Here is a 27931-nt window from a genome sequence, read left to right as displayed (position 1 = left end):
CAGCTTCAGATCTTAGAATCTTAATTATTTACTCCTGCTTTAAACCAAATGTAATCCCAGTGCTTCTTGATAAAGGAACTGTTATTTCAGTCATAACCTCCATCACAAAGTGGTTTTCATAAATATCAAAAAAGCCTTACCATTTTCTATCTGCTACTCAGAATTCAAAGTCGTCAACATAAACTACTCAGCTCAATAATACAAGAGACAAGATAATGCCTCCTCCAGTGTTATCAGTCCTCTATTAAAAAAGATTACCTGGGAGATATGGTTGATGGAGGACTCCATCCTCCGTAGCTGGGATGCTTGGATGTCCAGCAGTTGTAATACATTGTTGGCCAGTGCATTGATCTGATAAGCAACACTGGCTAGAGATTGAGTTGTGTAGGCTTTGGTCTCTTCTAATGCTTTCCTTTTATCTGGAGCCTGTAAAGCAAAAGAATAAGACATTTGCTTAAGGCCAGGAAAAGGGTGGGGGAGCAGGGGAAAAAAAAAAAAGACAGTAACAAAAAAAACCCAAGATATATTTAGAAGAATCTGTAACCAAGATCTGACTGTGCAGTCAAGTATTCAATCTGCATCTATATTTAAAAAAATCTCAATAATAATGAGCATATAAAGAATTTGAAAAATATTTAACCATAATAACAGTACATGCTGAGAAACAATTCATTCAGTAGAAAAAACAACACTATCATGACTTGTTGGAGTGGAGTTTCTAAAGCCTGCCCAATCCTTCATTTCCAGAAAAGCTTCCAATTCCCCAGGAACACTGAAACACAGCTATTGCTATCTCTTATGAGGTCATGCAGCCCAAGCCAGTTAAAGACAAAGATATTTTCCCACAGTTGGGTGTCCCCTACTGCACATGCCACCTACAAAGCCAGCCCTCCAGCTATGCTGGCTACTACTCCCACAGTCCAGGAAAAGGGTGAGCAGAGCATCAGGATGGCATGCACAGAGCACTCCTGCATGCAGGAGTATTTGTGAAATTATCTCTCCTCACACAAAAGCTTAATAAACTCTCCTTCACAGCTGATAAAGTTCATCATTGACTGTAAAGACACACATATTTTGAGGTGTCAGAAAGGAGCACAGCTTCTCTCCAAAGGGCAGAAATATAACGAAAGGATCACTTTCCCACTGAAATCACACCTTGCTAAGGTGAAGCCCTCAATCTGTCCTGAGGCATCACTCCCTAGGACAGTAACCTGCCCTCTGACAAGATCAGCAACTGCTTACATGAGTTGAATTGCATGGCTCAACTAAGTGCCTTCTCACTGGCAGGATGGGAGGTACCAACACCACCTCCACCTGGAAAATACACAGGCACCCCACTCTGAAGTAATCCCTGTATCACAGCTTGGGAGCTGGCATTGGAGGCCATGCACTTCATCTGTTACCCAACTTGCAAATTGCAGCTATCCAGAATTCTCTTTTATTCCCTTTGTAGGAGAGGTGCACTGCATAATGAAATATTTGCAGTACACAATGACTCAGTGCTAGCATAGTTTCTTCTGTGTTTTATTTATTTGTGGAATAGTCAGTTGATCTCAGCAACCAAAAGGAAAGGTTCATATTAATAGTCCCTTCCAACTAGACTTCTGTCTGTTTTTTTAATTGATTTCTTTGAATAACACTCAACACACACATTGTATGCAACAGTTACAATATCAAGAACAAAGTCAGGAAACAAAGAAATTCCGTTTGTGCTCATCCAAGCCCTGTGTTTTCCAGCTTCCATGCACTCATTTATTTTTAAAATCCTGCCTCTTATTTCTTCACCTCAGTATTTCAGTTTAACATCCACAAGTGTTAAATGTGCCCCTGAGTTAAAGTATGAAAAGACGCAACAGCTAATAAGGAATCCTTCTCATCTCCCCTGCTTTAAGGAGGAAACCAGAAGACAAGCTGTTCATATACATTATAACGCTGCATCATGACCTAAATACTGCAACACAAGCTATGCTACCTTTTAATTATTTTTTAAACAAGGATGAATTCCCCCTCAATCCAGGAAATTTGTTCATATTCATGATTAACCTTCCTAGCAGTGTTTTGACACTTATTAGAACACTTGATTAATGCCATCCTTCAAACAAATTCACATACAGATGCCTTCTACAATGTGAAACAGCAAGAACAGTTTAACGCAATCTGTTGCCAAAAGGTGAAACAGCTATTGCATGTACTAAGGCCACACTACGCAAAACTCCATTTTTTAGTATTTCCAAATGCAAACAAAGCTACCTTTCACCTAAAAAGAGTTTTTCTAGCTGTCAGAAAACATTAGTAGAGTCATTTTGCTTCTTTAGAAAACAAACTTTGGTGGTGATGGATCTGTAAAACAACTACTAAAGGTTCAAGAACCAAGTTTCCCAAAGCACCCTGGCTTTCCGAAGAGGCATTTTAAACTTCAGACCGTCACTAGCAGTGATTTTAAAAACACTGTCCTACTGAGCTGGAGCCTAGAGAAAACAACTGATGATTTATACTTGAACTTCTACCACTCTGGACAACGGTGAAAATGCAGGTAGCAGCTTCAGTGATATCTGAAATAAAAGGTTTACTGAACTAGACACAGCCAACAAAGCAGCAGTCAACACAATTCTAACTTTATATAAACTCAAGTGTAGATCTGTAGTCTTTACTTATGCAGGTTTTTTATTACAAAGTTTCAACTAAATAATGTTAGGCTGAACACTAACGGGTTACAAAGCCACAGCACTCAATTACTGAGTGTTGTCAAATGAGAAAACATCAGTGTACAAAAACTTTTTCTTCTCTAATGATTTGTTGATCAAATGCCTTGCCCTCATTTGCCTAAGCACCTAATGTTTTAGTTACTTGCTCAAATGACTAGTTTGGCAGCAGGATTAGATGAACATTGTTGTGATGTGGAACATATTTCATGTCCTAGCAAAATTAGGTTAGAAAGATTGTCAAGCTTTGCAGATAATTCAGACAATTTCAGTTTGCAGTTTAACAGTTTAGATTAGAACTAACTTGATATATAATCTTTTTCACTTTTTTTTTTTTAAATTAGAAATGCTGGCATCCGCAAGATATAAGTTAAAGGCTTCACAGACAGCAAAAGGGGGAAGGGAGAGGGAGAACCCAACAGCTATGTGGCAACAACAAGAGGCAGCCAGGATTTCCAGTGTTCAACTGTTACCTTCATCTTCCTCCAAGCAAAAACTAAAAGCGGTATAGAAGATAATGCACATGTTTACATCCCTTCAGATACTTTAGTATAATACATGAGCACCAGTTAACTATTCAAATTTAAAGACAACACAATACAAAGGCTGTCAACTGACTTGTTTTCCTAATAGTTCAGAATTACTCTAAGATCTCATATTAAAAGCTTCAAAGACACTGTTGTTTCTCCAGTAGTCCTTGATGTAAATGGAAGTTTGAGTGTCCTTTAGTAGCAAAGTGAATATTCTTTAAATCCAGAACACCCCAGCTTTTGAAGTTTCCCTCTTAAACTAAGCTCCCACCTGTATCCCCAGTTCACCCTTAATAGTCATGTTACTATGGCAAAATTGGTTTGAAATTGCTTTCACATAACTAGGTTTAATACTAAACAAGAAAACCTTTCCTATAATTCAAGTGAATACATAAAGAGACAGTTAAACTTGCATGGCATTCCACACTGCCTATCATGTATTTTTCTCAAATGCAAACTTGTATCATAAAGCTTCCTTTAAAAGTTTACATAATTACTATAGTCAAGTCAAAACTGATTCTGCACCCAAGCAATTGCCATAGTAAAAAGAAAAGCAGGCACGTATCTACTGATTATTCAGTTCAGTGACACATCAAGGTCAAATGATGAGGAACCTGTCCATCACTAGGCAGCTGATCTTTACAAGACACAGTCAATTTTTTCTTCCGCTCTCCAAACTGCTATCTGCATAGGCACATCCCCACAACAGTATCTGTGCAGTGTTCAAACCATCTGTCCTCCCAGCTTTCCCTCTCTCAGCTAATTCCCACCACCTTCTAGTTCATACAGGATGGAACTACATGTACAAGCTTCCTCAAAAAAAAAAAATCACATCAGCTCACACTGCAAAGCATCTTCGGAAATGAGACTTCGTTGCAAGCACACCAGCCCACACCCTCATTACCTGTTCTCCAACCTCTGTTTTCCCTCTTTCCACTTCAGTTCCATTCACTGTGTTTGAAATTCCCTGTAAGATAAATGCCCCACCGGAAGAACTGGCTACATTTGACAAAGGTCAGAAAGCAGCTCATCAGGTCACACCAAGACTGGCTGTCCTACCAGAAACAAATTAATTTGCCTCCTCAGTATGTGGCATGTGTTACTTCACATTTTTCATCTTCAGCTGTTGGAATATGTGCAAACTCAAGCACAGAAAAAGACATCCAGGATAAACTACTAACAGAGCACTGCCCTAAAGCAGCCCAGTAATCACTAAGCTAACCAGAGCTGTTAAATATTCAGTGCCCAATACCTGTTCAGATGCTTGGCATTCTGTTCGAGGGCTTGATCACTCTCAGCAATCAAGCTACAGGAACATCTTTACACTCAAGTTTTATGCCTTTGCTGTTATTGCTCATGCACATTTAATGAATTCAACAGTACAGTACATTTGTGTTCGCTTCACAAGTAAACACAAGATAATTGTTTAGTTTTACATCTTGGTTGTCTTTTTTAAAAAGACTTCCACCTGTCATTAATCGATTAAAGAGAAAATTAGGATCACTACAATCAGTTGCCAAATCTCTATCACATATCAGCATTCACAGAATGCAACTATGCCAAAGTCATCAATACGCCCATTTGTATTCTCTTTTGTTCATGTTGTCATTTATTTATCTTTTATATTTACAGAATGCATACTTCCTGATAAGACAGATACTACAGCTGAGGTTTCAAAGTTTGCTTCCTTCACTAAGGTTTTGCCATTTTAGCTCAGAGATCTGGTCCCAACAAACTCAGGAATGAAATTTTACTTAAAAAAAAACCACACACACCAAAACCAAACCAAACAAAAAACACCCGATGAAAACTTTTAGATTAAGTTAGCTACAATCTACAGCACCTCATTTTTCAAGTCAACTGGAAACACTTTTACAGAATGGAGAAGATGTGCATCCAGGCAGTGGCTTGGAGACTCCTAGATATCAGTACTTAACCTCCCTGAGAACTAGCTGGGGACACTCCAAGGTGGAAGGAACATAATTCTGAGAAGTGGCTTTCCAGCCCAGAAAACAGGAGCACTCAAACCTCCCTAAAGCTAAGGGGAGCTCCCTAAGAGCTTGTAACATTATGTAGAACTTCTGGATGCACCTATGAGTTTGAAGTTGCTGCTTCACTGATCTGATAAGGCTTTTAATAACTCAAAGTTGGGCTTAAGGGTTTATTTGTCACTTCTGACTGCTAATGGCAAAAGGCTTGGGCATTTCTCAACTATTCATAATGTATGTTCAGCTTAGACCAAGTATTCCACACCCAAGCTGCAGTAATGTGTTTCAAAGGTTTAAATATGCCATATACACTAGATAGCCTTTACCTACTGAGCCAAAAGTCTAATTTACACTGAATATCAAGAACTGTAAATCCAGAGATCACTGTAAATAACTGAGGAGCTATGTACTGAAATAAGTAGGTAGCCCATGGATATGGGTTATCCCTTATCCATAGTTCATGAAGCTTGTTAGATGGCTTGGTAAACACACTGCACTGTGGTAGACTTTTTGGCTGTTACTAATAGTTATTACATCAGAATATCACTTAAGTGAGAGAAGAAAGTCAAACTGGCAAGTCACAGCAGCAAGTGCCACAAGTTTCTATATTCTGAAGAACTTTCAGGAGCCAACTACCTACCTGGCAGCCATCCAAGGAGATCAAAACAGACTGTGGTTATTACTAGCAGGTGCTCAGCAGGGAGCATTCAGTGTTTCTCTCATCACAGATACAGCCTTAAGGGATATATATCATTTCAGAGTGGCAGGGGAAACTAAGGCTTCCAAATTCACAAATAGGGGTTGCTTACACTATGTATGCCATCCAGGTAAGGACAGAGCATGAGTCAGATGTGTCAACTGTCTCCTGGAACAGGTTTACTGTGCTCATGCCATACAGCAATCTTACTGAAGAAATTCTCTCTGCGATATGTTAAGGTAGCTAGCATTTACTTCAAGGGCATAATGCACTGAGTATTTCCCAATATCCACAGAGCTATACTAGGCTTGATATTTACCTGCCTACAAGTTACAGGCTGTTTCTCACTGACCAGCACCTCAGTTGCCCCACTGGAAAGTGAAATAAGCCATTGGAAGAGTTAGTTCAGAAGTTTCAGCTCCACCTTTGCCCAGCATACTAGCACAAGAGACATCCTCCCATTGCACCACAGATAAGACTTCAGAAGCTCACCAGTATACTTTATCTACTGTCTTTATTCAACATAACCATCAGTATTCTTGTTACTGGAACCACCTGCTTTGCCATTCATACTGTTACTATCATCAGGAAAAACAACTATGGGAAATTTTAAAAGAAAGCACTTATATGGGGACAAGGAACAGGAAGGGACTTAATTAAGAGCACAGCCTGATAGAACAACAGGGCAAACCCAACCTCCACACAAAGGGGAACTAAAGCCAAAAAACCACATGTTCCAGAGCACAGGCAAATCTCAACCAAAATTCTGCACCACAAAGATCAGTACTACAACATGTGCAGTAGAAAAACGTTCAAGTGTTTTCCTGAAGTGATTTCCCATAACTTCTTGTTTTGGTTGTACTTTTCTATCATTTCTGAATTTGTGTGGGAGGTCAAAAGCTCAAGATTTTAATTAACCAATAGCTTGCAAGCTATTAATAGCAACATATTGCAGTCACTGAACATGTCCACCTCCTGTCCAAGGCCTTCTCCAGGGGACTGGCAGTCAATCCTTCACTGACAGTGAAAACAAGAAGTAGAACACACTGTCCAACTCACCTCTCTACACATAGTGAGAAGGAGTGTCAAATAGAAGTATCAAAGCTCTCAACCACTTAAATAACTGGTTGTTCCAGGAGTACAAAGGAATTTAAAGGCGGGGGAGGCACAGAAAGATGCCTAACCATTCAGAACAGTTCTAAAACCCAAGATCCCTCTCACTACAGTAACCCCAAAATTAAAACCAGGATGACGAAATTCTTTCAAGTCCATTCAGTAAACAGTAATTCTTCCCATCTACTGAGGCAGAAATCCTCAAACACAGCCAGGCTAGCATCTACAATTCAACTCAAGTGAACTTCCTTCCAGCATCCACAACAAAAAAGCCCATTGGTATGAAATAATACCACGTCTGTTGAGTTTCCAAGATAAGATGCAGTAACTCAGCTATACCAAATGCAGAGGAACTGGTAGAACTTGAAATCTCTTCTCCCCAGGTAAAGACCTTGCACAATAAAGCTGGCATTCATTCAAGGCACCAGACGATAAGGTGACCACCTCCACAGCCCACAAGCAAGATTTCAGTCTGTTTCTTTTTAGAAATGCTATCTTGACAAAAATCATTGACTAGTCAGCTATTCCACCTCAAGGATCAAGACACCAAAAGATACCAAATTACTGTAGTTTAACAAACACATAGGACAGTGTAACAAGCACTCCCTGTAATTCACAAGCTCTGTTTCAGACAGGCCCTTCCCCCAAATCCTGTACATACTAGACAATCAGCTAGCAGCAAATCCTTCATTTCCATCAATAATATTCCCCTGACCAGTCCTGAATAGCCTTGATAGCAAATTAGCATTTCTATGGGCCAAGACCAATTTAGCCAATCTGCCTGTGTCCTTGCAGATTTTCTTTTACTTGAAAGTTGCTTTTCATTCTGTTCATTAACTGTAAAAAGAAGAGTCTCAATTTTTCTAATCGTTATCTCTTTTGGGGAAGGTAGAGGAAGAAAAGTTTCTTCATCAAGGAGAGAAGTTCATTCCAAAGGAGAGTTTAATGGACATGCTTCTATTTATATATATACACACACACCCCCCACACACAGTGGTAAAAGTATATGAGTCTTGATAACAAAAAATGCAAGATGAATATGTGTATTGATGTTTCTTAAAACAAGTGCATAACTTTCTCAGATATGCTGATACAGGTTATCATCAGATCCCAGCCCATTCTGACCTGTGTGTACATGACAGAGAACCATGTCTTTGAGATTAAGCTTCCAATGACTACCTTACCCTCCCATATGGGTTTTTTACTTAAACTAAGATAAGTCCACAAGATGTAGCATTCACAACACTCCGACATAGACTTTAATAGGTCTGTAAAGAAGGGCAGAAGTAGCCTACAAAACCACTTTTTTTCAACAGTAAATAAAAAAACCCCAAACATAAGAATTCCATTTTAATCCAGGCTGCAAACATTATAGCAAGAAACTAATCTATCCAATAGGAGAGCGATTTACAAAGCAATGCCTACTCTGACAGATGGAGCCTGGGAAGATATGTGCCAGCTGCTCTGTTAGAAGCATTTTCTGCCCAATGCAGCAGTGTTCGTGTTGGCTCTAGACTAAACCACTCCTCTTATTAAAAAAGAAAATATATATATAAATATTATTGAAAGCACAATTTTTAATTCTCCTGCCAAATCCAGCAGAGGAGATGTCACAGTAAACATATATGTTGGCACAATACATTGTTAATGTCAGTTGTTACAGACTGTGTATACAACCAAAATAGCATGCAACACTGAACTAAAATGACAGAAGCATGCACACCCATGTGCCATTTTCACACAACCCTTGTACACTGAACTAGTAAGGACTTCAAGACTGCATACGCAGCAAGCTTACAAAATTTGGTCTGAGTCTTATTTTCTGTGTTTAACATGATTTAGACAACACAAGCTCCAGGACAGAAACCACATCTTCCATTACTGTAAAGCACTGCACAGTACTAGCACGTCCAGTTGCTTCAAAACTACACTTTTAACTTCCTTGCAGTGACTATGATTTGCCTTATGACATCAAACAGACAAATTTCTTCGGAGCTGACACAAAGCAGGCTCTGACATTAGAGACATCAGCCAGAGCTCCAAATAGAGCTACCCTCGGACTCTCAGCCAGGAAAAGAAACCCTTTGCAGTTCCATAGCAATCTTCCTTCTTCAATACTAAGACAGCTACCCAAGGATTTGGAGCATATGATTATTTCAGCATGCTAGACGGCAGATAATAGGGAATTGGAGAACTTGCGTTCCATTTGTTTCCTTATATACTGTCTCTCAAATACTGATCTTCTGTTTTCTGTTTGTAATGGGGCTTGAAATTAAAATGGCTTTCTGTTTACTTAAGTGCCAGCATCCACCCACAAATTTTAGTTCATCTAGCAAGGACATGCTCACTGATGAATCAGACTTATTTTTCACTTTTTTTGTGGGAATAGGAAGGAGATACTTTAGCATTTATTAGTTACCTTAATATCCCCTTTGTAATATAGCGGCAGCAACACAGAACCCAACTGGAGTGAAAAATCAGAACTGGGTAGATTTTCATGCCATGCAAGCCTTCGAATCGAGATAGCTCAGAGTACCTGTTTTGGGACAAAGCTCTTCAGCTCATATTGTGTGAAAAAGTTCCTTTTCATAACATCAATAACAATGGTTCCTTCTATGGATTTTTATTTACCTCTTCAGTTCACTCTCAAGGACTGGTGAGTGCTCACACAGTCAAAAGTTTTTCATCTCAGTTTTGACAGATCAAACTGAAGGAGCAAAGCCAGAATACTACAATAAATACATACCTGAAGACACGCAACATGCTAAAATTCGATCTTTTATAGGTGAGCTTCCAAGACTACCTTTCTTTCCAGATCCTCACTCTCTAGTCCTCCCTACCCTCTAGGCAGGCCTGGAATCATACCAGACAGCATTAAGCAAGCAAGGTTAAGACAAGAAGATTTAGCATAAAGGATCAAATTACAGTGTCACCTCAGCATGTCCTGGTGTCACAGATTATATGTCAACAGTGGTTTGAACCCATACAACAGGGTAACCTCAGCTGCTGTTTGTGAGACAGCTACATACTGAATGTCAGCATCAGCAAAAGGGTTGGTCCAAAAGCAAGCAGGCTCAAAGCCACGCTCTGCACCACAATAGGTTTCTCCACATGGTGATGTCAGAGATGTTGCAGGGCAACAAAGCAGGGAGGGAAGTGGGGAAGGAGAGCATGGAAAGTCATTAGCAGGCCTGTCCAGCTCCAGAAGAATCTCAAGGCACTAAAATATAGAGCCAAGAGTTACATAGGGCTTCTGACATCCAGCGAGTGTCTGGACTGCAAGCGTTCCTAATTCAAGAAGAGTTCTTATGTTTAAGAAAGTCACTTTCAACACACAGCCGCTGCCCAGATTTTACAGTTCAGGCAGTTCCCAAACATCACAGTATTTTTAAAACAAAGAAGAAAACAAAGGCCATTACAGGGTCAAATTCTCTTCTCATACTTTGTAGTACTACACTGCTGACTATTTAGTGTCTCAAAGACCCATATACTCACTCCAGCAGGAAACCTTCCAAGGGCTTGCACATATCTCACAACACTGGCACAACATGCTTAGACCAGAAACCAGTGCATCCCCACAGTTTTTTAGTAGCTTGCTTCCCAACACAAGGCATACTCTCACATAGCACACAGGCTATACAGTAATCTCATGGTAATAAAATAATGGACTGCAACACAAGGACTGATTGTTTTTACAAGAACTTGCATGTAAGTGGAGAAAAGTCAACCTAGTTTCTGTTTCTATCTGATCACATAAACAGCTAATATTGCTTAGACTTTTACATACTCCTGGACCTGACTGTACAATTTTTATCTGACAGTGGTTGTAAGCACACTACCATCCAGTTTCTTTTTGAAGAATTACTTTTTATTATGTTAAAATTTGGGCCTATGGTTAGAAACAGTATTCCAAAACCTTACATACATAACCCAGTATTCAAATGAGTTTATTGCAATTGCAGCAAGTAGAAATTTAGCTCCTCAAAAAAACCAAACCTACACAACAGAACAAAACAGATGGCTCAGGAGAATGGAGAGGAGAAGGAGAGGGAGAGAGAAATGGCAAATCAATAATATACCATTGTTTCTTTCCCAGAAAAACCCCATGAACAGGACAGTAGGTAACAAGTAGTAAATAAATACGGTAATCTCCACATCCAGCAACAGATAAAACTTAATTTATAGAAACCAACAGAAGACTGAAAGCAAGTTCTTCAATAGGAAACAGCGTCAAATTCAGGAGTGAGGGGGTTGTTTTATTTAAACAAAGTCCTTGGAGAGACAGTTGCTGTCGTGTTAGTTAGCACAACAGTAGTTCAAGTAACTTTTCCTAGAAATACAGCTGCAATGCCTCTGGCAGACACAATTACAGCAAAGTTTTCTAATCCATGTTGACTTTCCACTGGTGTTTTGATGCTACTCCTTCACATGATTTTAAAGACTGCTTCCCCCTCATGTACAACAGAGAGCAGCTTTAGACAGATACAAGAGGTGCAGAGTCATACAGACAACAGCAGTGCTTGCACTTCCATAAAACCAGATGTATGAGAATAGTCACATCCACATTACTCCCCGTCCCCACCTCCGGTAGTAACACAACCCCTGAACTATTCTATTTCAGCACTTGTAGTAGGGCCACCAGGACACCTTGCTACCATCTCGTCTATAATCAGCTTGACAGATGAGTAGCTTATTACAGCCACAGAGGAACTGTGTTCAGAGAAACAGTCCTTTCACAACAGGAACATGTCAGCCACAGTTGCATATCCACCCATACCCACGCTGCCGTCTATCTGCACAACTGTGCACCCCAGAAGAAACTGAGCACCTGCCCCCATCTAGTTAAAACACAGGGGAGGCTAAGGGAACACATGCGCAACTGCGGAGCAGCATGCGGGACAGTGCATCTGGTATATCCAACTGCTTCAAAGCTTGGGATGGCCCCTCTACACTGCAAGAGAGGCAGAAGAAGCAGTCCAGGCAAATTATATGCCAATTAAGTCTGCTGGCAAGCCTTAGCTACCAGAGATAAGATTTCTTCTGTGATGCAAGCAGATGCAAGCAAGCCCAGGACTGGAACAATTACATTTCACAAGCTCTGTTCAAAACTCTTTAAAACAGCAATAAGTAGCTATGTCAGTAGCAAAAAGAAGTTATACCTTAAAAACATGGTCTCAATTTTACCAAAGAAGATACAGTATTTAAATGCAAATAAAATCCTGCATGAATAGGGGGATGGAAAAGGAAAGACTTTTTATACAAAAGCAGCCTAAACACTGAAGATAAGTGCAAAGCAAAACTGGAGACTGGTCTTTTTACCACCTCCCCTCCTAACCAGCTCTTACAAGAGGAACTGCTTTTCAGCTTCCTACCTTGCCATTTTTTTTAAAAGAAGTTGGAAAGAAAAAAAAACAAACCCTTTTCTGTTCAACAATTACAGAAATTTATTTTCCTAGTCACAAAAAGAAAATTTTCTTATCATGAATGGCCACATTTTTGCACCCATTATACTTAATGATGATGCATTTTTCTTAACTTTCGCAGCGGTTAGTTTGCGTTTAGTCATTTTCTGAGGAGGCAAGGAGCCTAAATGAGTATCTTTTGCTCATTATTTATGTTCTCTATTTGCATAACTCCTTCACAACTGTTCCATTAAACACCTCTTCCCCTTCAAGGCCAATTTTAAAAAGCCTCCTACTTTATGAGACTGACAAGCATGACTCACAGTATTCCCCACATTCATTCCCCCAGGCCTCAGGGGATGTTATACAGCCAGTAAGTACCTGCTTCAGTTCATACTCCCCCACTCCCAGTGCTGCTGCAGTAACCCCTTACAGCAATCTGGCAAAAAACTAAAGCTACCTCTCTAGCTGTCTGCTGCAGGTAGGAAGCAAATACTAACAGCATTTACTTTTAATTTTGTCCTTCTACCACGTCACAGTTAGCAAGAGAGAGTAGCTGAAGAGAGGCACACAGTGAAGGAGGGTTACACACTCTCCCCCATTCCTCCTGTGCTTTTACTCCTACCAGAATATTAAGAGTTGCTCAAGACCCTCAACTTGCTTTTCAGTCATCCTTCAAACCATTCCCATTTTCTGTCAGCAAGGCAGAAAGTTATTCAACATGGATCATTTATCAGCCCTTAAGCCCTTTCATGCCCTAGGAACACACTCAAATCCCCTACACAACCCACATTCAGGACCAAAACCAGCAACTTTTCTCCCCTCAGCAGAGTAGCAGCCACCCACAGATACCATATCCCTGCATACTTGGCTCCTATCCCCAGTAAACAAGCCTTTCTCATAATTACAACAAATACCTTCCTCCATCTCTGAATGGTCAATATTCACTGCAGAGTACTCACAGGAGCGATTTTTACACTTCTTGTTCATGAACAGTAGGTTTCCAAAGAGGGAACATGTGCTACAAAGCTTTCCACTGACTGTTGTCCTTCTCGGTTGGTTTAAAAGGACAGACTGCTAAAGAGGAATGCAATACACATCTAGAAATGAGACAGCCACTAGTCAAGTGATACAAGACTTCTTACAAAGTAAGCAATATTGTATGAGCCCAAGCTTCAATTACATCTATGGCAACAACAGTTTTCTCTAACATTCAAAGCTAAAGACAACTTAGAAATCAGATACAAAACCCGCTGCCATTTAAGACAACATGTACTTGCAATACTCCCAGACAAGTCTCAGGCCTACTGTGGCAACCAGATCATTTCAGTGCTGGGAGAACATACGGTATGCTGCAGCAGGAAACACACCCACAGTATTTGAAGAGAGCCCTTGTAGAACCAAGCACTTCCAAACCAGATACACATTTTATCTAATGCAGCTAAAGCCAGGAGTTTGCATCACAGAAGCAACAGCTCCTCCCAGAGACTTAGAAATCCTGCAAGTGAGCCAGCAAATCAAAAGCTGAACAATCCCCAGCCAGGTCTCCAAGGATCTTGCCAACATAACTGCACTGATCCATCATATCTCTGTTTATTAGTCTGATACTCTCTGGACCTTGACTGAAGCATCATCCAAGCCACCTGCCAAAAGGCCTCACAGTGGGAACCCTGGAAGCTATAATCATATTTTATAAAAACCCTTCAGGATCAGGTCCAACTGTTTTGTGGATACATACCTACTGATGTATGTTAACAGAACACCATTACCCCTGAGAAGTCCCCCTTTCCCTCACAGTTAAGAGATCCAAAGCCCTCCAAGCAGGGGTGTTTTATTAAGCCCTTTCCACTCCTTGATCTCAGAGTTAACAAAAGGACCAGCTTCCTGAACAAGACAGATTTCTTATAAAGGAAAGGCCTGGCCGCATATATCCGAGAGGCCTCCTAAGAATGTTACCAGTAGGCAGAATCATGCCAGTCCCATTGCATACTATGTCTCCCCAGCTGCCTTCTGTTTCCTCTGTATCCTGCTCATCATGGCTTCCCTAGATGGTTACAGACCACTTCACAGCCAAGGCCTTAGCCTCAACTCTGTGCCAATAAAGACAATCTAAAAAAGAAGTGTATATAAATGCCTTCAGTAGCTGCAGGTTTCAAATTATTCAAACCCATGCTATCAGAAACTGTTTGTCTGAAAGGTATCATGAAAAACAGCTGCATAATTTAAGCTGCAAGGCAGTAAAATACACAGTTAAATAATGGAAAGAGATTAATTAAAAGAAATAGGCAAGGGAGAAGAGGTTTTCAAATGAGATCTGAAATGACACTGAAAGTCAACAAGGTAGAGAACAAGCATGTGAGTCTGTTTCAGAGGCAGATGCTGTGATGAGAGCACTCTTGCATCAATGGCAGTAAAAGAGAAAGCCCACAGTATTTGGCAGTAGGACAAGAGTAGGTGAGACAACAGGTCTAGGAAATGGCCTGCAGCAAATTCACATTAAGATCACAAGCTAGGAGAAGTACCTGGAAAGAGAGAAATGTTGTCACTAGTACCATTTAGTGACATAACAGTGACTAACATTATTGGGTGTACGAATGTGAAAGGACAAGCCATGGCATGGCATTCTGCAGCTTAGATGTTACTGCAGTAGTATGATGCAACCGCCTGGACACCTTGTACTTTTCTTGTCTATTTGTCTTACACACACGTTTTCTTATCTTGGGCTCCAGAAAACACAGAATTATTGCATGGGGACCACAGTTCAAGTATTATTTGTAGCACACCTGCTACAATAAAGTCAAATAAGATGCTCAACTGACAATGATTGCAGCAGGACAAATACTGGTTGGTGGATTTGCTGACCCCAAAGTACAACAAGATGAAAGTGAAGATATGCATCTGGTGAAAGCTTAGCTGGAAAAAAAAGACAATGAAAAACCCCACACTTGCCTGATAAAATATGGTTTACAAAAAACATTATCTTGTGAAACACTGGTGTGAAAGTAGCCACAAGAGTCTACGCTTATTTTTTTTTTCCCCAAGGATATCAAAGAATTGCTATGCTTCAAGTAGTAAACAAACAATTTTTTTTCTTGGAACTATTTATAGCCTTAAGACCACCCAGTAAGAACATTACGTTCAACTCTAAGGATGTTAAACCAGCATTTGTTTTAGTAAGCCTCCTCCGCCTGCATTCTAAGAGGCCTCCCTGCTTTCTTAACAAAAGAAGAAACAGTACCACGTTTTACTCCTATTTGTCTTTGAGGTTACAATGAAATTAGGAAAGCCATGCGGAGTCTCTTCCCCATGAGTTCTTTAACTGCTCATCACTACACTATCAGAGCCTCCTTGCACATGGAGCAGTATGTTTTCTCTTTAATTTCTGCTGTAGAAAGAGTACAGAGAATTGGTCATTTTGAGCTCTTTGGATAGGGAGGGAGGAAGGAAGAGGGAGGGAAGACACTATCACAAATATATCTGCTATCTTAACATAAGAAACATGGCACATAAGAAAGGTGTATCTCATTGCAGAAGAGACAACTGTTACTGTTCTTTCAGAATATTCCACCGTAACAGAAGATACAGTACAGCACACATCATCTGCAGCTGTTATGAAGAGACTTTATTGTAGGAAAGGCCCAAACCAAGAGAATCTTTGAATTTCAGAGCCTTTTTCAGTTTGCCAAACCCAGCACTTACTAACTAAACATATTTGATCCAGAATCTTAAGACAAGAATATTATTAAAAATAAACTCACCTTGTAAGCAGTCAAGCTTTTTCAGAGTAAAACTAACTTGTTTTGTCAGCTTAGCCAGCAGGCTGGCTACCAACTTCACATCATGTTAATACAGATTGTTGAATTTTACAAGTTGCATTTGAAAACGCTGCATTCATGTTTCACTCCAAGCTGAAATTCTCCTGCAGGGTCCCGTTGTCCCCCCTTTTATTTCACAATATTGGCATCACAGTAACAAATCTATGCTCTGCAAAGCATACATGGCTCCTGTTAACAGCATTAAGACCTTGCAGAAGTAATGATAACACAATTTGTGTTGTTTCAAGCAAAGGTGGCATCTACACTCTTACAAATTAACCCAAGGAAAAAAGGCATTCCCTCTAATACCAAGAGGAGGAGTTTAGAGTTCTGCTTTCATTTGCTGTACAATAAATGGATTCCTCAAAGAATCCACCTGTTAGTAAAATAAAAAGATACAGCACTTCTATCTGGCCCTAAGCTGATGAAACACTTGACTGAGCCCCTCCAGCGCAGTCAGAAGGGCATGCTGTCAGGCTGGAGGTGAAGGAGAAAAGGCACCTGCAGATTATTATCTTGCTCACAGAGCTCTGTTCAGGAACTCATCGTGACCTATTCTAGAGCTCTGTTCAGGAACTCATCGTGACCTATTCTCCACAGCACCCTGGTCTTGGCCCCCCAAGGGCTCTGTGCAAGTTTTGAGCTGCAAAGGGCTATTTCTACAACCCACAGGAGACACCAAGTCTCTGTCTGCAGCAGCTGCCTCAGCAGCAAGGTCAGGAAAAGGGAGGAACCACACTGAGGCACCGTATCTACTATTACAAACTCAGCAGTTACTTCCCTTTACTTCGGGGTGGAGGGAAGGGAGGATCCCTGTGACCAAGCCCATCCACCTCTGTCACCAGTGCTCAGACTGGGGGCGGGGGGCGAAGTGTGACGTATGGTGGTGGAGGGAAGAGCATCAGAGGAACACCGCTCTGGGTAACATAAATACTAAAGAGCACAAGAATGCCCAGGTAATTATGAACAAGCCTGGACACTGAGTAACTGAGGGCCCACAAGTAATTTCCTACCAAGAAACAACAAATAAAAACCACACCATGCTCTTTTTGACTTCAAATTACTAATTAAGGACTGAACACAGGCACAGGGAGAGCAAGATACCCTCTTATCCCTCAAGGATGTCTTGCTACACCAGAACTGATGCTTCATCCATACAGCTGCCACCCTGTTGTTCTGCGGATAAATAAGATTTCCATCACCAGAACTGTCAAACACAGACTGCTTTCTCTAACAAGAAAGAGAGCAGTATCTTCTGGTGCCTCTGCCAAGACAGAAAGACCCACCAACATGCAGACAGACAGTACTGTGAGCATTATGTAACTCCAGAAGTTTGCAAAGCCAAAAATAAGAACCTTGAGATTCTAATGAGAGAACATATGTAAAACTCTTAAGAAGGAATTGCTGCTAATGAGTTCAATGATGGTTTCAGGTGCATCTTTTCTCAAGGGATTCACTGCACTGTCTCTGCGGACACTGTCTCTGCGGACACTGTCTCTGCGGACACTGTCTCTGCGGACACTGTCTCTGCGTTTCTGCAAATATGCAATTTTTGCTGTGTTGTAGTATAACAGAGGCAATTCCAAAGGGTGGGGGGGGTGGGAGGGAACCAAACCCTTGTGCACAGCACTAAGTCCAAACAGTCAGGTTCTGTTCCCAAACCTGACAGCACTTCCCTATATGACCTTCCATGTGTCAGTTCTATGTCTCCATTTACACTTCTGTAAAATGAAGACAGTTCAAAATACTAAACAAAGATATTGGGTAGTTGCATCAGGTTTTTTTGTTGCAGAGTTTGGGGGTTTTAGTTGTTAAACTTAGATCGGTAGCACAGATACTAACACGAACTTTGCCCTTTGGAGCTACAATGCTTCCTACTTGCACACAGCCTGCTCCTGTACTCTTACCTTCATTACAATGTGATCCACTTTATGAGCCCTCCTCAAGGCCCATCTATTTTCTCTTTACCGTAAGAGCTACTTACTGCAACAAACCTCCCTCTGGATCTCCGGGAGCAAGTATTAAACAGTTGCCCCCTCTTACTCATGTTGTCTTTCTTCCTTCCAACAATTCCACAGGGCTGGGCACACCGAGAGCAGCACAGACAGCAAGGATTATGCTTAACATACACTGGCAGACAACCTGCAAGCCTCTTCCTTCCAACATATGTGCAAATGGAAAGGAGCGGACAGCACTTCCTTCGTGGAAGAAGCAGTACACACCTGTAAAAGCTTATCCCAATCCACTTTACTCTGCCTGATTAAGGTAGCACACCACTGAGACAATCATCTGCTGAAATACTAATAAAAATGGAGCAGGAAGAGCAGCTGATATCTTGCCAGCTTCTTAAACCAAGTGTACCAAAATTAACAGAAACATTTCAAATTTGGAAAAGCTGGTCTCATATCATCTACCTTCTTTGGACACAAAACAGACATACTATACTCTAGGGTCCGTTTCCTGTATACGCGGGGTAATCTCCTGCTGATTCAGTGAAGCTGGACTATTGTCTTATTGCTGCTCTCGAGCTAAATATACAGCTGTGTTTTTCAAAACACGGACAACGCACTGGCACAGAAGACCTATACAAGGCACAAAAGAGCTACAAGCCTAGCCCACCAACCTGCACCCAAATTATTATTATTATTATTATTATTTAAAAAAAAACATGCACACAGAACAGCCAGTGCCTTTTAATACTGATGGCAAACATTCACTTAAATTACCTTAAAAAGGAACAGCATTTAAAAGTATAAGCTAACAACTTTTCTTAAAGGATATGCTTTAAACCTACAAAGGATAGTTCATAGTACATCCATGTTTTATCTCATTGCTCTCAAGCTCTCTAATTTTGAATTACATTTTGGTGTTACAGAAAGTGAGCTAGCTTAATTTGCTTTTTTTATAAAATGTTTCAAATTTAGCAAAGAAACCAGGAACAACAACAACAAGAAAATCACTGTATTTACTCTGGATACAAACTAATTAACCTATGAACATAAAAGCATGCAAGTTCTCACAGCACATAAAAGATTTGTGCTAGTGACAATTTAAGAAGTTTATCCTTTTAAAGCAGGTCATTTCCTGAATTAGACATTCTGAGTGAACTTCTTTGTACTGAACTAAGCTAAGCCACTTTCCATATACCAGGCAATGAAACTAAGTGTCAGATCAGTTACCAACATTTAAGGGAAAAAGAAACACCATGAAAGAAGTTATTTCCTTTCTAATATGTACTATCTACTGTATAGGAAGTGCAGAACATGCAGCCTATCAAACAGAAAGGATTCCTACATGCATACTAGAAGATAACATGAGGATTTGTGAGATTTCTTGCATGCAACACTTCTGCTCAACCCCACACACTTATTTTTCTACTAACTGAAAAGCAGATTTAAATTTTTTGTAATAGCAGTCAAACTGAAATCTGTCCCTGCTTTTGTCTGTTTTACCCAGAATAGCTTGTTAACTCACCATTCAGTTTCCACATACCAGTTGGAAGCTACAGAAGGAAATAACATGACAACAAAAAAATGCATTTAGGCAACACAGCACGTACTTCCTTAAAAGGTCTTTCACTTAATTTATTTTCTAAAGCTGCTAAATCTACCCACTAGAGACCACCATGATTAGAGTTTACACAAGTAATACATATTCCAAGCTATTCATTTAGAGGTTCTCTCAGTCATACTAAAATCATATTTGAGCTTAAAAAAAATTACAAATGGATCTTCTCAAGTGGTTTAGAAGCAAAGAGAGCGATGAAAACTATTTATCTGCCTATGTATAAAAAAGGCTACAAGAAACATCTAATTTAGACACTAGAGGAGAGTTCTAAGCGGTGTTTTATAGCACAGAGAAGCCTCTCTGTGCTACACCAGTCAACTGAAGTTGTGCAAAAGTAAGTCATCAGTGCAGTAACACTGGAGACGCTGGTTTCCTGTGTCATTTAACACTTCATAAGCTAGTTATTGTAAGTAAGTTCATTAAAAACTGAAAATAATTCAGCCAGGAAACTGGCTGGAGAATCTCTCTGAAAGTTAATATTTTCAGCTGAAGAATCATAATTAGAACTGTAAGTGCTTTAACTCCGTATGTTATTTCTGTATTAGTACTGATCAAGTTCATACTGTTTAGGATACTGATGAAATTCCTCACTAGTATCTTCAAGCTTTATGCTACAGATTTTCCAGATAACCTTTCAAGGTTACACGCATGTTAAAGGGGCTAGTCCCTGATTTTATTTGTGAGCAAAAGGATTTGGGGAAGGCATTAAGTGCTGGAATTTACATTTGTGTCATCTATGAAGAAGTTTAATTTATTTCCATTATAAAACAGTTTCACCACTCCTCCCCTCACTTAATCTCACTGTACATTATTATAAAGGTATACCAATTCACAAGTAAATGTCTCCATCATAAACAGAGTCATACCAGTATTCTAAAGAATGCTAAGAAAAAAACATTTAGAAAATACTAAGAAAAATGTAATTTCTCTATATTTAAGAAAACTGATTCAGGAGACAAAACCATGCTTCCAGTTAAAGATTCAAGGTTCAAAACCTGCTCTTAAAATTGTTCAGATTTTAAGTCTCTGATCTAAAAGAAAACAGGAATCTAATTTTCTACCTGCTTGTCACTGAAGCTTCCAACCAGAAATTAACAGATTTTAAATCCTGTCACAGATTAAATACAGTAATGTACTTATAATGCCTTTTTCCTTCTAGTCAAAGTCAACATCCCCACCAATAACATCACAACTTCCTTCAATTACTACTTCCACACTTGGTTTCCTTTCCCTTTTTTCTGTCTCCCCCCCACTCCCATCCCCGCCAAGACTGCCACCATACTGTACTTTCCTTTTAGCACTGTAGGTCTTCCTTAGTAACTTATTTGCTCTACTTCTCCTGAATTCTTTTCCCTCCCTATCAGATAAACCTTCTAGATAACCAGCATACACATGGTCTGGAGGGCAAACTGTGTTACTGCATGGCATTCTGATTTATTCACAATTTTACTTAGCCAGGAACTGCTTTGCACTTTTCTAAGAACAGTGATTTTCAACTTCGGAGTTGAAAATGCTGCCATCTTTCCTAAGTGCTTCAGTATAAGGATGTTTACTGTCAACAGAGCTACATTCACCATTAGGGAGCCAAATTCCACCCAGGTTGAGTTTCTTCCCCTTTTTCCTACCCCCCCCCCCCTTTTTTTTTTTCTGAGGAATCCCTAAAGACATTGAAGACAAATTATCTTCAAAAAACCAGAACAACTGAAATTTTACCAGAATTATTCCCAGATTAAGTGAGAGAGACAAAACAAGATTCATATGTTTTCAGATCCAAAAATACAGATATAGTTTGAATACAGCAATATTGGGGGTGGGAAATTACTTTCCTGCTGAAGTGAGCAAAGAACATAAGACCAAGAACATCAAGAGTTCTGAATAAATATCTGAGTACTATTACAATTACTACAAATTGTTAGCACCAGCACCCAGAGTAGTCAGACACACTTGTTCGACCTCAATGCCACAACAAAGAGAGGGTGACAGCGCACAACAAGTTTTCCTACTAAGGAGCACATAGCCTCTCACAGAAAGAGAAAACTCTCCAAATTCAAAGCTATCTAGACTCAAAAGAGGCCAGACTGAATCAGTTACATGCTATGGGATAAGTTATGATGCATAGCCACTTCTGAACTATTTTAACACTCACTTCATGGCCAGGTTCTCTGTTCCGGCCTGCCTTTTTTATAAAATGCTCGATTACATTAAATACAAACACTTTGTATTATGTGTTGGTTAAGCCTCTTCCTCTCCTCTCCTCCCTTCCCGTCCCACAACACACACTCCCAAATCTCATAACCCAGTGCCCTGTGTCATATTGCCTAATCCTGCAGCGGCCCTACCACAGGCACTGGAAGTATAATCTGTTCAGTAGTACAACTGGTGAACAGATGGCTTTGTATAAAGTGCTGATTAAAAAAACCACCTCCATCACACATTAAAAAAAAATCTATGTAATTTTATCAATATATTTGCCATTTTTACAGAGTAAGTGAACAATGTGTGTACAATACAAGCGAGGTACACATTTTTCAAAGCTACTGCGCAAGTCCTCATTAGGAATTTTAGAACACCAGCTTCCTTTCAAAAGGGGTAAACACAGCTGTACACAGATAAAACAGACCATATCAATCCCACATCCAGCTGACCTTGATACTTGAGGTGAAAATGAGCTACCAAATAAAAAAGAAAAAAAAAAGAAAAAAGAAAAATAAAACCCACCCCAAATGACGAGATGGGAACTAGCTCAAGTATTGGGTTTTTTGGTTTGTTTGCCTCAAGAAAGAAAAGACAAGTTTTAGGACTCTGAAGAAAATGATCTAACTGAAGATTCTCTGTAGCTTTCTGACATTGGGAAAAAGTCAGGAGCAGGAGACAGGTCAAAACTTGTGCCGCAATTACCATGCTCATGTATTTGTCATATTTCCCATGAGTAAAACCAAATGAACCTCACCTCTTAGAAGCATTTATATCAGCAGCTTGCTTTGGGTGGAGCAAAGAACTCAGAAGAGTAAATAGACATTAACTCATACTACCTCACACACCACAAAAAAATACTTCTTAAAAATATGACTTGTTAAAGCAGTTTTAATCCAAGTAGCTCATTTAAAAAAAAAAGTCAATTCATATTACTAAAGCTGTGTTTTCAAATTTTCTGCTCCATTACTAATAACAGTAAGATAGCTTACCAACAACGATGGATGCCAGAGAACTTAATAACCTGTATTAAATACTCATCACAGGTAGTCTAGCGTTAGATTCAACAAGTTCACTTTACAATCTGTCTAGCAAGGAGAGTGGAGTTTGTTTCCTTTTCCCTTCAATTTTTTACTAAAAAATAAAAAGTTTAATTTGAGCATCTCTGGATAGTTCTGTATCCACATCAGTATGACTACATACACAGACTTACAGAGTTACGTGCTGCAAATCCTGAAAAAAATAATAATAGTAAATTGTGCTTAAAGTACAGTCACAAAAATAGACCTAAAGCAAGGCCAAGAAGTACTGGCAATCTAAGGGAAAAAAAATCCACACCGACTGGTGGAGACACGCTACAACCAACGGAGCCTCTTCCAGCATCGGAGCCCCGGTCCGAAATTATGGCTGTAGGGTGTTTGAATTGCGAAGCCTGCGAGAGGCACAGATTGCCATTTTGAAACCCCACCTCACGCTCACGCACCAGTGCCTGCACACGGGCAGCTTCCTGCCCCCACAAACCGCTCACTGCCGCGATGCGGACCCTCAGCGCGCCGCGCCAAGAACGCGGTTCCCTCGGCCTCGCCGAAAGCCGCACGCCGAGGAAGACGCAGCGCACGGCTCCCACCGCGAATCCCCCCCGATGACTGAATTACGTGATGTCACTCGTGTGCGGGGCCCCTTCCGCCCCCCAAACGCCCGCCGCACCGCTGCGGATGGCGGCCCCGCGCTGCCGGCGCGGCTCTGGCGGAGCGCGGCGGAGGGGCCGCCCGGCACCCGCGCTCCACGTGAGGCGCGCCGAGCGGCGCGCCGCTGCCCGCCTCAGCAACCGTCACCAACCGCCGCCCCACGCCCCGCCGGCTTCCCCCAGAGGGAGCCGAGCCGCCGGGAAGCGAGGGGGGAACCTGAGATACCGGCTCTGAGCCGGCCACACGGAGATGTTCACCGGCCCTCACGTCCCACTCACCCCCCAGCCCAGCCCAGGGAGGTCTCCGGGATGTGACTCATAATAATAAATACGGGCGGGGGGGGGGGGGGGGGCAAGGGGGGAAGGGGGAAAAAAAAAAAAAAAAGACACACCCTCCGAGCCGGACTGACATAATAACTCCCTCCCTTCCCCTCCGGAGCGGGGGGAGGGAACCCTGTTCGTTCAGCTGGAAAAGTTGAAAGAAAAGGCAAACCCGGGGGAACGGCTGCGGGGCGGGTAACCGCGGCGGGGGCAGCCGGGCGCCGCGCTGCCCCTCAGGCGGCTCCGGCCCCGCCGCCCGCACCGGAGAGCCGAGCCCAGCCCAGCCCAGCCCAGCCCAGCCCAGCCGACCCGAGCCTCACCGCCGGCCGCGGTGCGCTGCCCCGCCGCCCCTCACCTGGATGTAGTTGTTTTCGCAGTAGTCGGCGACTCGAGTGAGGTTCTGGTAGCTCTCGAGCAGAGCCCGCTTGCCAGAAGGGATTTCCTCCTCTAGCAACATCTGCAACTCTGCCATTTTCCACCCCTCCGCATCGCTTCCTCTTGCGTTAAAGAGACAGCGGCAGCGCCTGGCTCGCAACCCGCCTGGTATTGTGGGATTCCTCCTCGCCTCGCTTTCGTGAGCTCTCGCTTTCCCCACCCATCCTTCCCCCTCCGCGGGGCGGAAAAAAAAAAAGAGAAAAACGCCCCCCGCGTTGCAAAGCAAGCCGGGAGCTGTAGGCAGCGCCGCGCCGCGCAGGACGCATGCGCGGTGTGAGGCGGGGCGGGCGCTGTTTATGGCCGCCGCCCGCGACTGCCGCGGGGAGATGGCGGAGTCTGGGGGTGTCGTGCCCCGCCCGGCCGCTGCGGAGGGCGGTGGGAGGGCGGTAGTCGGACCGTCCTTCTGGGCGCCTAGAGATGAGGGAAGGTGCTTGTGTCCTTCCCTCGCGTTCCTCAAAAAAGCCCCAGCCCCATCAGTGATTCCCTGAGGCAGTGCCTCTCTTCAGGAGAAGCCAAAAGGCTGTGGGAGGGAAGCGCTGCCCTGGTTATCCGGCCTCCTGTCAGGCTAGAAATTTGTGAGATGACAAAAAAATTGTTAAAACGATAGGAGCATCACGATTAGGGGCGATTAGTCCCTTCCCAGGGGGTTATCCTGAGGGGGAGGGAGAAATACTGAATCTAAGCTGTGCAGATTTTTGTGAAGGCCTGCTCAGAAGTAATAATTATCAATTACCATTTTTGTGGGTTTTGTTCCATAAGAAGAACTTAAATATTTGGCTGAGGTAAATACATTATTCCTGCCCCTCCTTTACCTCAGTTGTTAATCATTGTTCAGGGCCTCCTCTGATTGTTGCAAAGGTGTGGAAGGTAAGGGTCTGGTGCTTATTTAGTACGATCTTTCTTGCATGTGTGATTTGTGTAAGCAAAATCCTGTTTCTGTGTTCATACCAGAAAAAAAAGCCAGCAACAGCAGGTGGCTTCTATCCTGGGGTGTCCAAGCCTGCTTTTGCAATGAGTAACAGGCCCAGAAGAAGCTGTCTCCAAGGCCCATTATTCATGCCTTGGCTTTCTGTGCTGTATGTATGCAGTTACAAAGGCAACTGGTATTAGTCCTTGAATTTTAGTGGTTGTCCCAGTAAAACCCACAGCAGTGAAGAGTCAGCATGTTTCAGAAAAAAAATATTCTCAAACACATTATAGTAAGAGCAGACTGCCTCATCTCTACATAATGGTGTGGTATTTTGCATGTCCTCTGGAGTCTATCTTCTGTTTGCAGCACTGACAATCGTTCTGGTCATGATCCTTTCGTATACCTGCTGATGTCTCTAAATCAAGGTGGAGAGAGGAAATTTCATTTCCCTTCCCCTCTGAGGTCAGCAAAGTCCAGCATCTCAGTCTAGAACCATGGAAGTGAGAATGAATGGTAGGGAGCCTGGGAAGGACCAGTGGGCATGGGAAGGTCTTTGCAGCTGGAGTTACAAAAAACCACTGCCTGGCTGGGAACAGCTAGATAGGTGTTGAGAGAGATATTTGAGTGCTGTCTGGGACAGCAGAGAACAGAGCTGGTATATTTGCAGCACTTGCTGGGGGGTAGAAATGCATCTACATTGCTATCTTCTGATGGTTAATTCATTTGGCAGTTTAGCAAAATTGTTTCCGAAGTGGCTTCAATAACTCTCTTTAGGACAACATGTAGCTTCCAATAAAACATTTTATTCTGGATTCCAAGTACCCTTTTAATGTAAAATAATTAAATTTGATCTCCAATAGTATTGAGATATAGACAAGCTTTTAATGGGTCCCAGGGCAAGTGTGATCAGAAATCATCTTGGACACTGACTTCTCCTTGTTTCCAGCTATCGTAATACAAAGACAAATTTGATTTCTCTATATAGCCTGGCTGCAAATTGCTTGACACCCATGGACTTGGATGAGTCTGTAATTGCCTACAGATCACAGACTCACTTCATGGAAGTTAACATCCTCAAATGTAGCACAACTGTTGTTGGCTCTTCTTAAAATGTTCCTGCTGCCCCTGTACCAAGAGACAGCAGATGTATGGGGTCTTGCATGTCAACTTTTTTCAGTATGAGAAAAATCAGTGCTGTGTGTTTTGCTAAATGTATTGTGCTTCACTTCAGAGGGCAACCTAGTCCTACAAGCAGATGGCAGGACACCAGCTGTTCGGGGCAGTGCTGGCTTCCAGGAAACGCACCCGCCTCAAGCAGTAGAGCAGAGGCTCTAGGAGGGCTTACAGCCCCTTCCCTCCAACGGATCTCGACTCACAATGCCTTGCACAAACCAAAAAACCTACCAACTCTACATCAAAATGTGCTCGCAACTCAAGAAGACCTTGGAAGACCGCGTCAAAGAGCGCCACCTTGTGACATCTGCATTGTGACTTTTCTTCAGCCTTCCTGGCACAGCCGAGAGTTATCCTGATGCCTGGGAGATTGACTTGTAGATACAGAAACACCCAAACTGGCTCCACGCTGAGCTAGGTCAACTCCAGCAGGACTTTTTAACTTAGTGCCATGCAACCACGGCAGTACTGCTGCGAGGGTCAAGCAATGCAAGACGCGCTGGGAATCGTGGTGGGGACATGCTCAACTAATTAGATCAGCAGGCCTTATTAGCTCCTACTGCATGCTCACCCTCCTGCTTTCAAAATGACTCTCTGCAGGGTCACTCGAATGTCTTTGCAGTATGTTCCTCATGTCTGAGGTTCTTGGAGGTTTTATTGACTCGGATGCAATAGACCCAAGCTGGCTCCATTAGCGTGTATGGTGTGTATATGGAGCTATTCCAAAGCACCGGAAAGCACAGAGACATTCGGGTAGCTATGCAAGTGCTAGCCAAATCTAGCAGAACCAGCAGTGAGCCAGAGCCAATATACCTTGGACTTGAGCTGACCTTTGCTGAAGACACTAGTGTGCATCTGAACTGCATTCATTGGGTTTTTCTTTAGGAACTATTTTATTCTGTTGGGGTTTTTTTAATTATCACACTTTCCCATTGCTTCAGACAATAAACTGCTGATTAGAAGGAAAAGTTAACTAACTAACTGAAGATACTTCAAGTGTGCCAGTGAGCTGGGAATGAAAATTTTCTTTGCTGAGGCAGCTGGACTGGTAGAGGAAAAAATGTAATGATGCTCTTCAAGCTCCACCCACACGATCACCTGAATGAGATCCCATCCAGAGTAAAATGAGCTTATATACCTCTTGGTGTCTCAACTGTCCATCTGAGATTTGCTCCTCCTTCAGTGGGGCATGATGATCTCCAGGGGCAATACTGTCCTTCTGGGACATAGCCCATTTTGACAGGGAGAGAGAAATGTGACTATATTCTAAATGCACCTGTTTAGAAAAGCATCGAAGTAGCAGCATCAAAGCAACTTCCTCTGCACTATAATTTGTGTAGCTCTGTAACTGCCTATTCCCTTTTCTAGGCCATGGATTGACAAGTGTCTTTGTTTTTC

General features: G+C 41.9%; 1 protein-coding gene across 13 annotated transcripts in view; it reads right to left on the bottom strand.

Moving 5' to 3' along the window:
• The window catches only part of ABI1 (abl interactor 1), an 81154-nt gene extending 56568 nt beyond the window's left edge, over nucleotides 1-24586 (bottom strand). For 11 of the 13 annotated variants that reach the window (XM_059818521.1, XM_059818524.1, XM_059818526.1 and 8 more), the window contains exons 1-2: nucleotides 24371-24537; nucleotides 259-426 (exon numbers count right to left, since the gene is read on the bottom strand). In XM_059818521.1, the coding sequence (XP_059674504.1) occupies nucleotides 259-426; nucleotides 24371-24487 (285 nt within the window). In that variant the 5' untranslated portion in view covers nucleotides 24488-24537. Of the gene's footprint in view, nucleotides 1-258; nucleotides 427-24370 lie in introns of all 13 variants that reach the window. The other 2 variants (XM_059818529.1, XM_059818531.1) reach the window with 2 other exon arrangements.
• Nucleotides 24587-27931: the final 3345 nt, after the last annotated feature.

Source organism: Gavia stellata, chromosome 6, assembly GCF_030936135.1.
Source record: "Gavia stellata isolate bGavSte3 chromosome 6, bGavSte3.hap2, whole genome shotgun sequence".
NCBI classification, from domain to species: domain Eukaryota; kingdom Metazoa; phylum Chordata; class Aves; order Gaviiformes; family Gaviidae; genus Gavia; species Gavia stellata.
The sequence above is the reverse complement of the archived record's forward strand: the minus strand, read 5'-3'. Positions and strand labels throughout refer to the sequence as shown.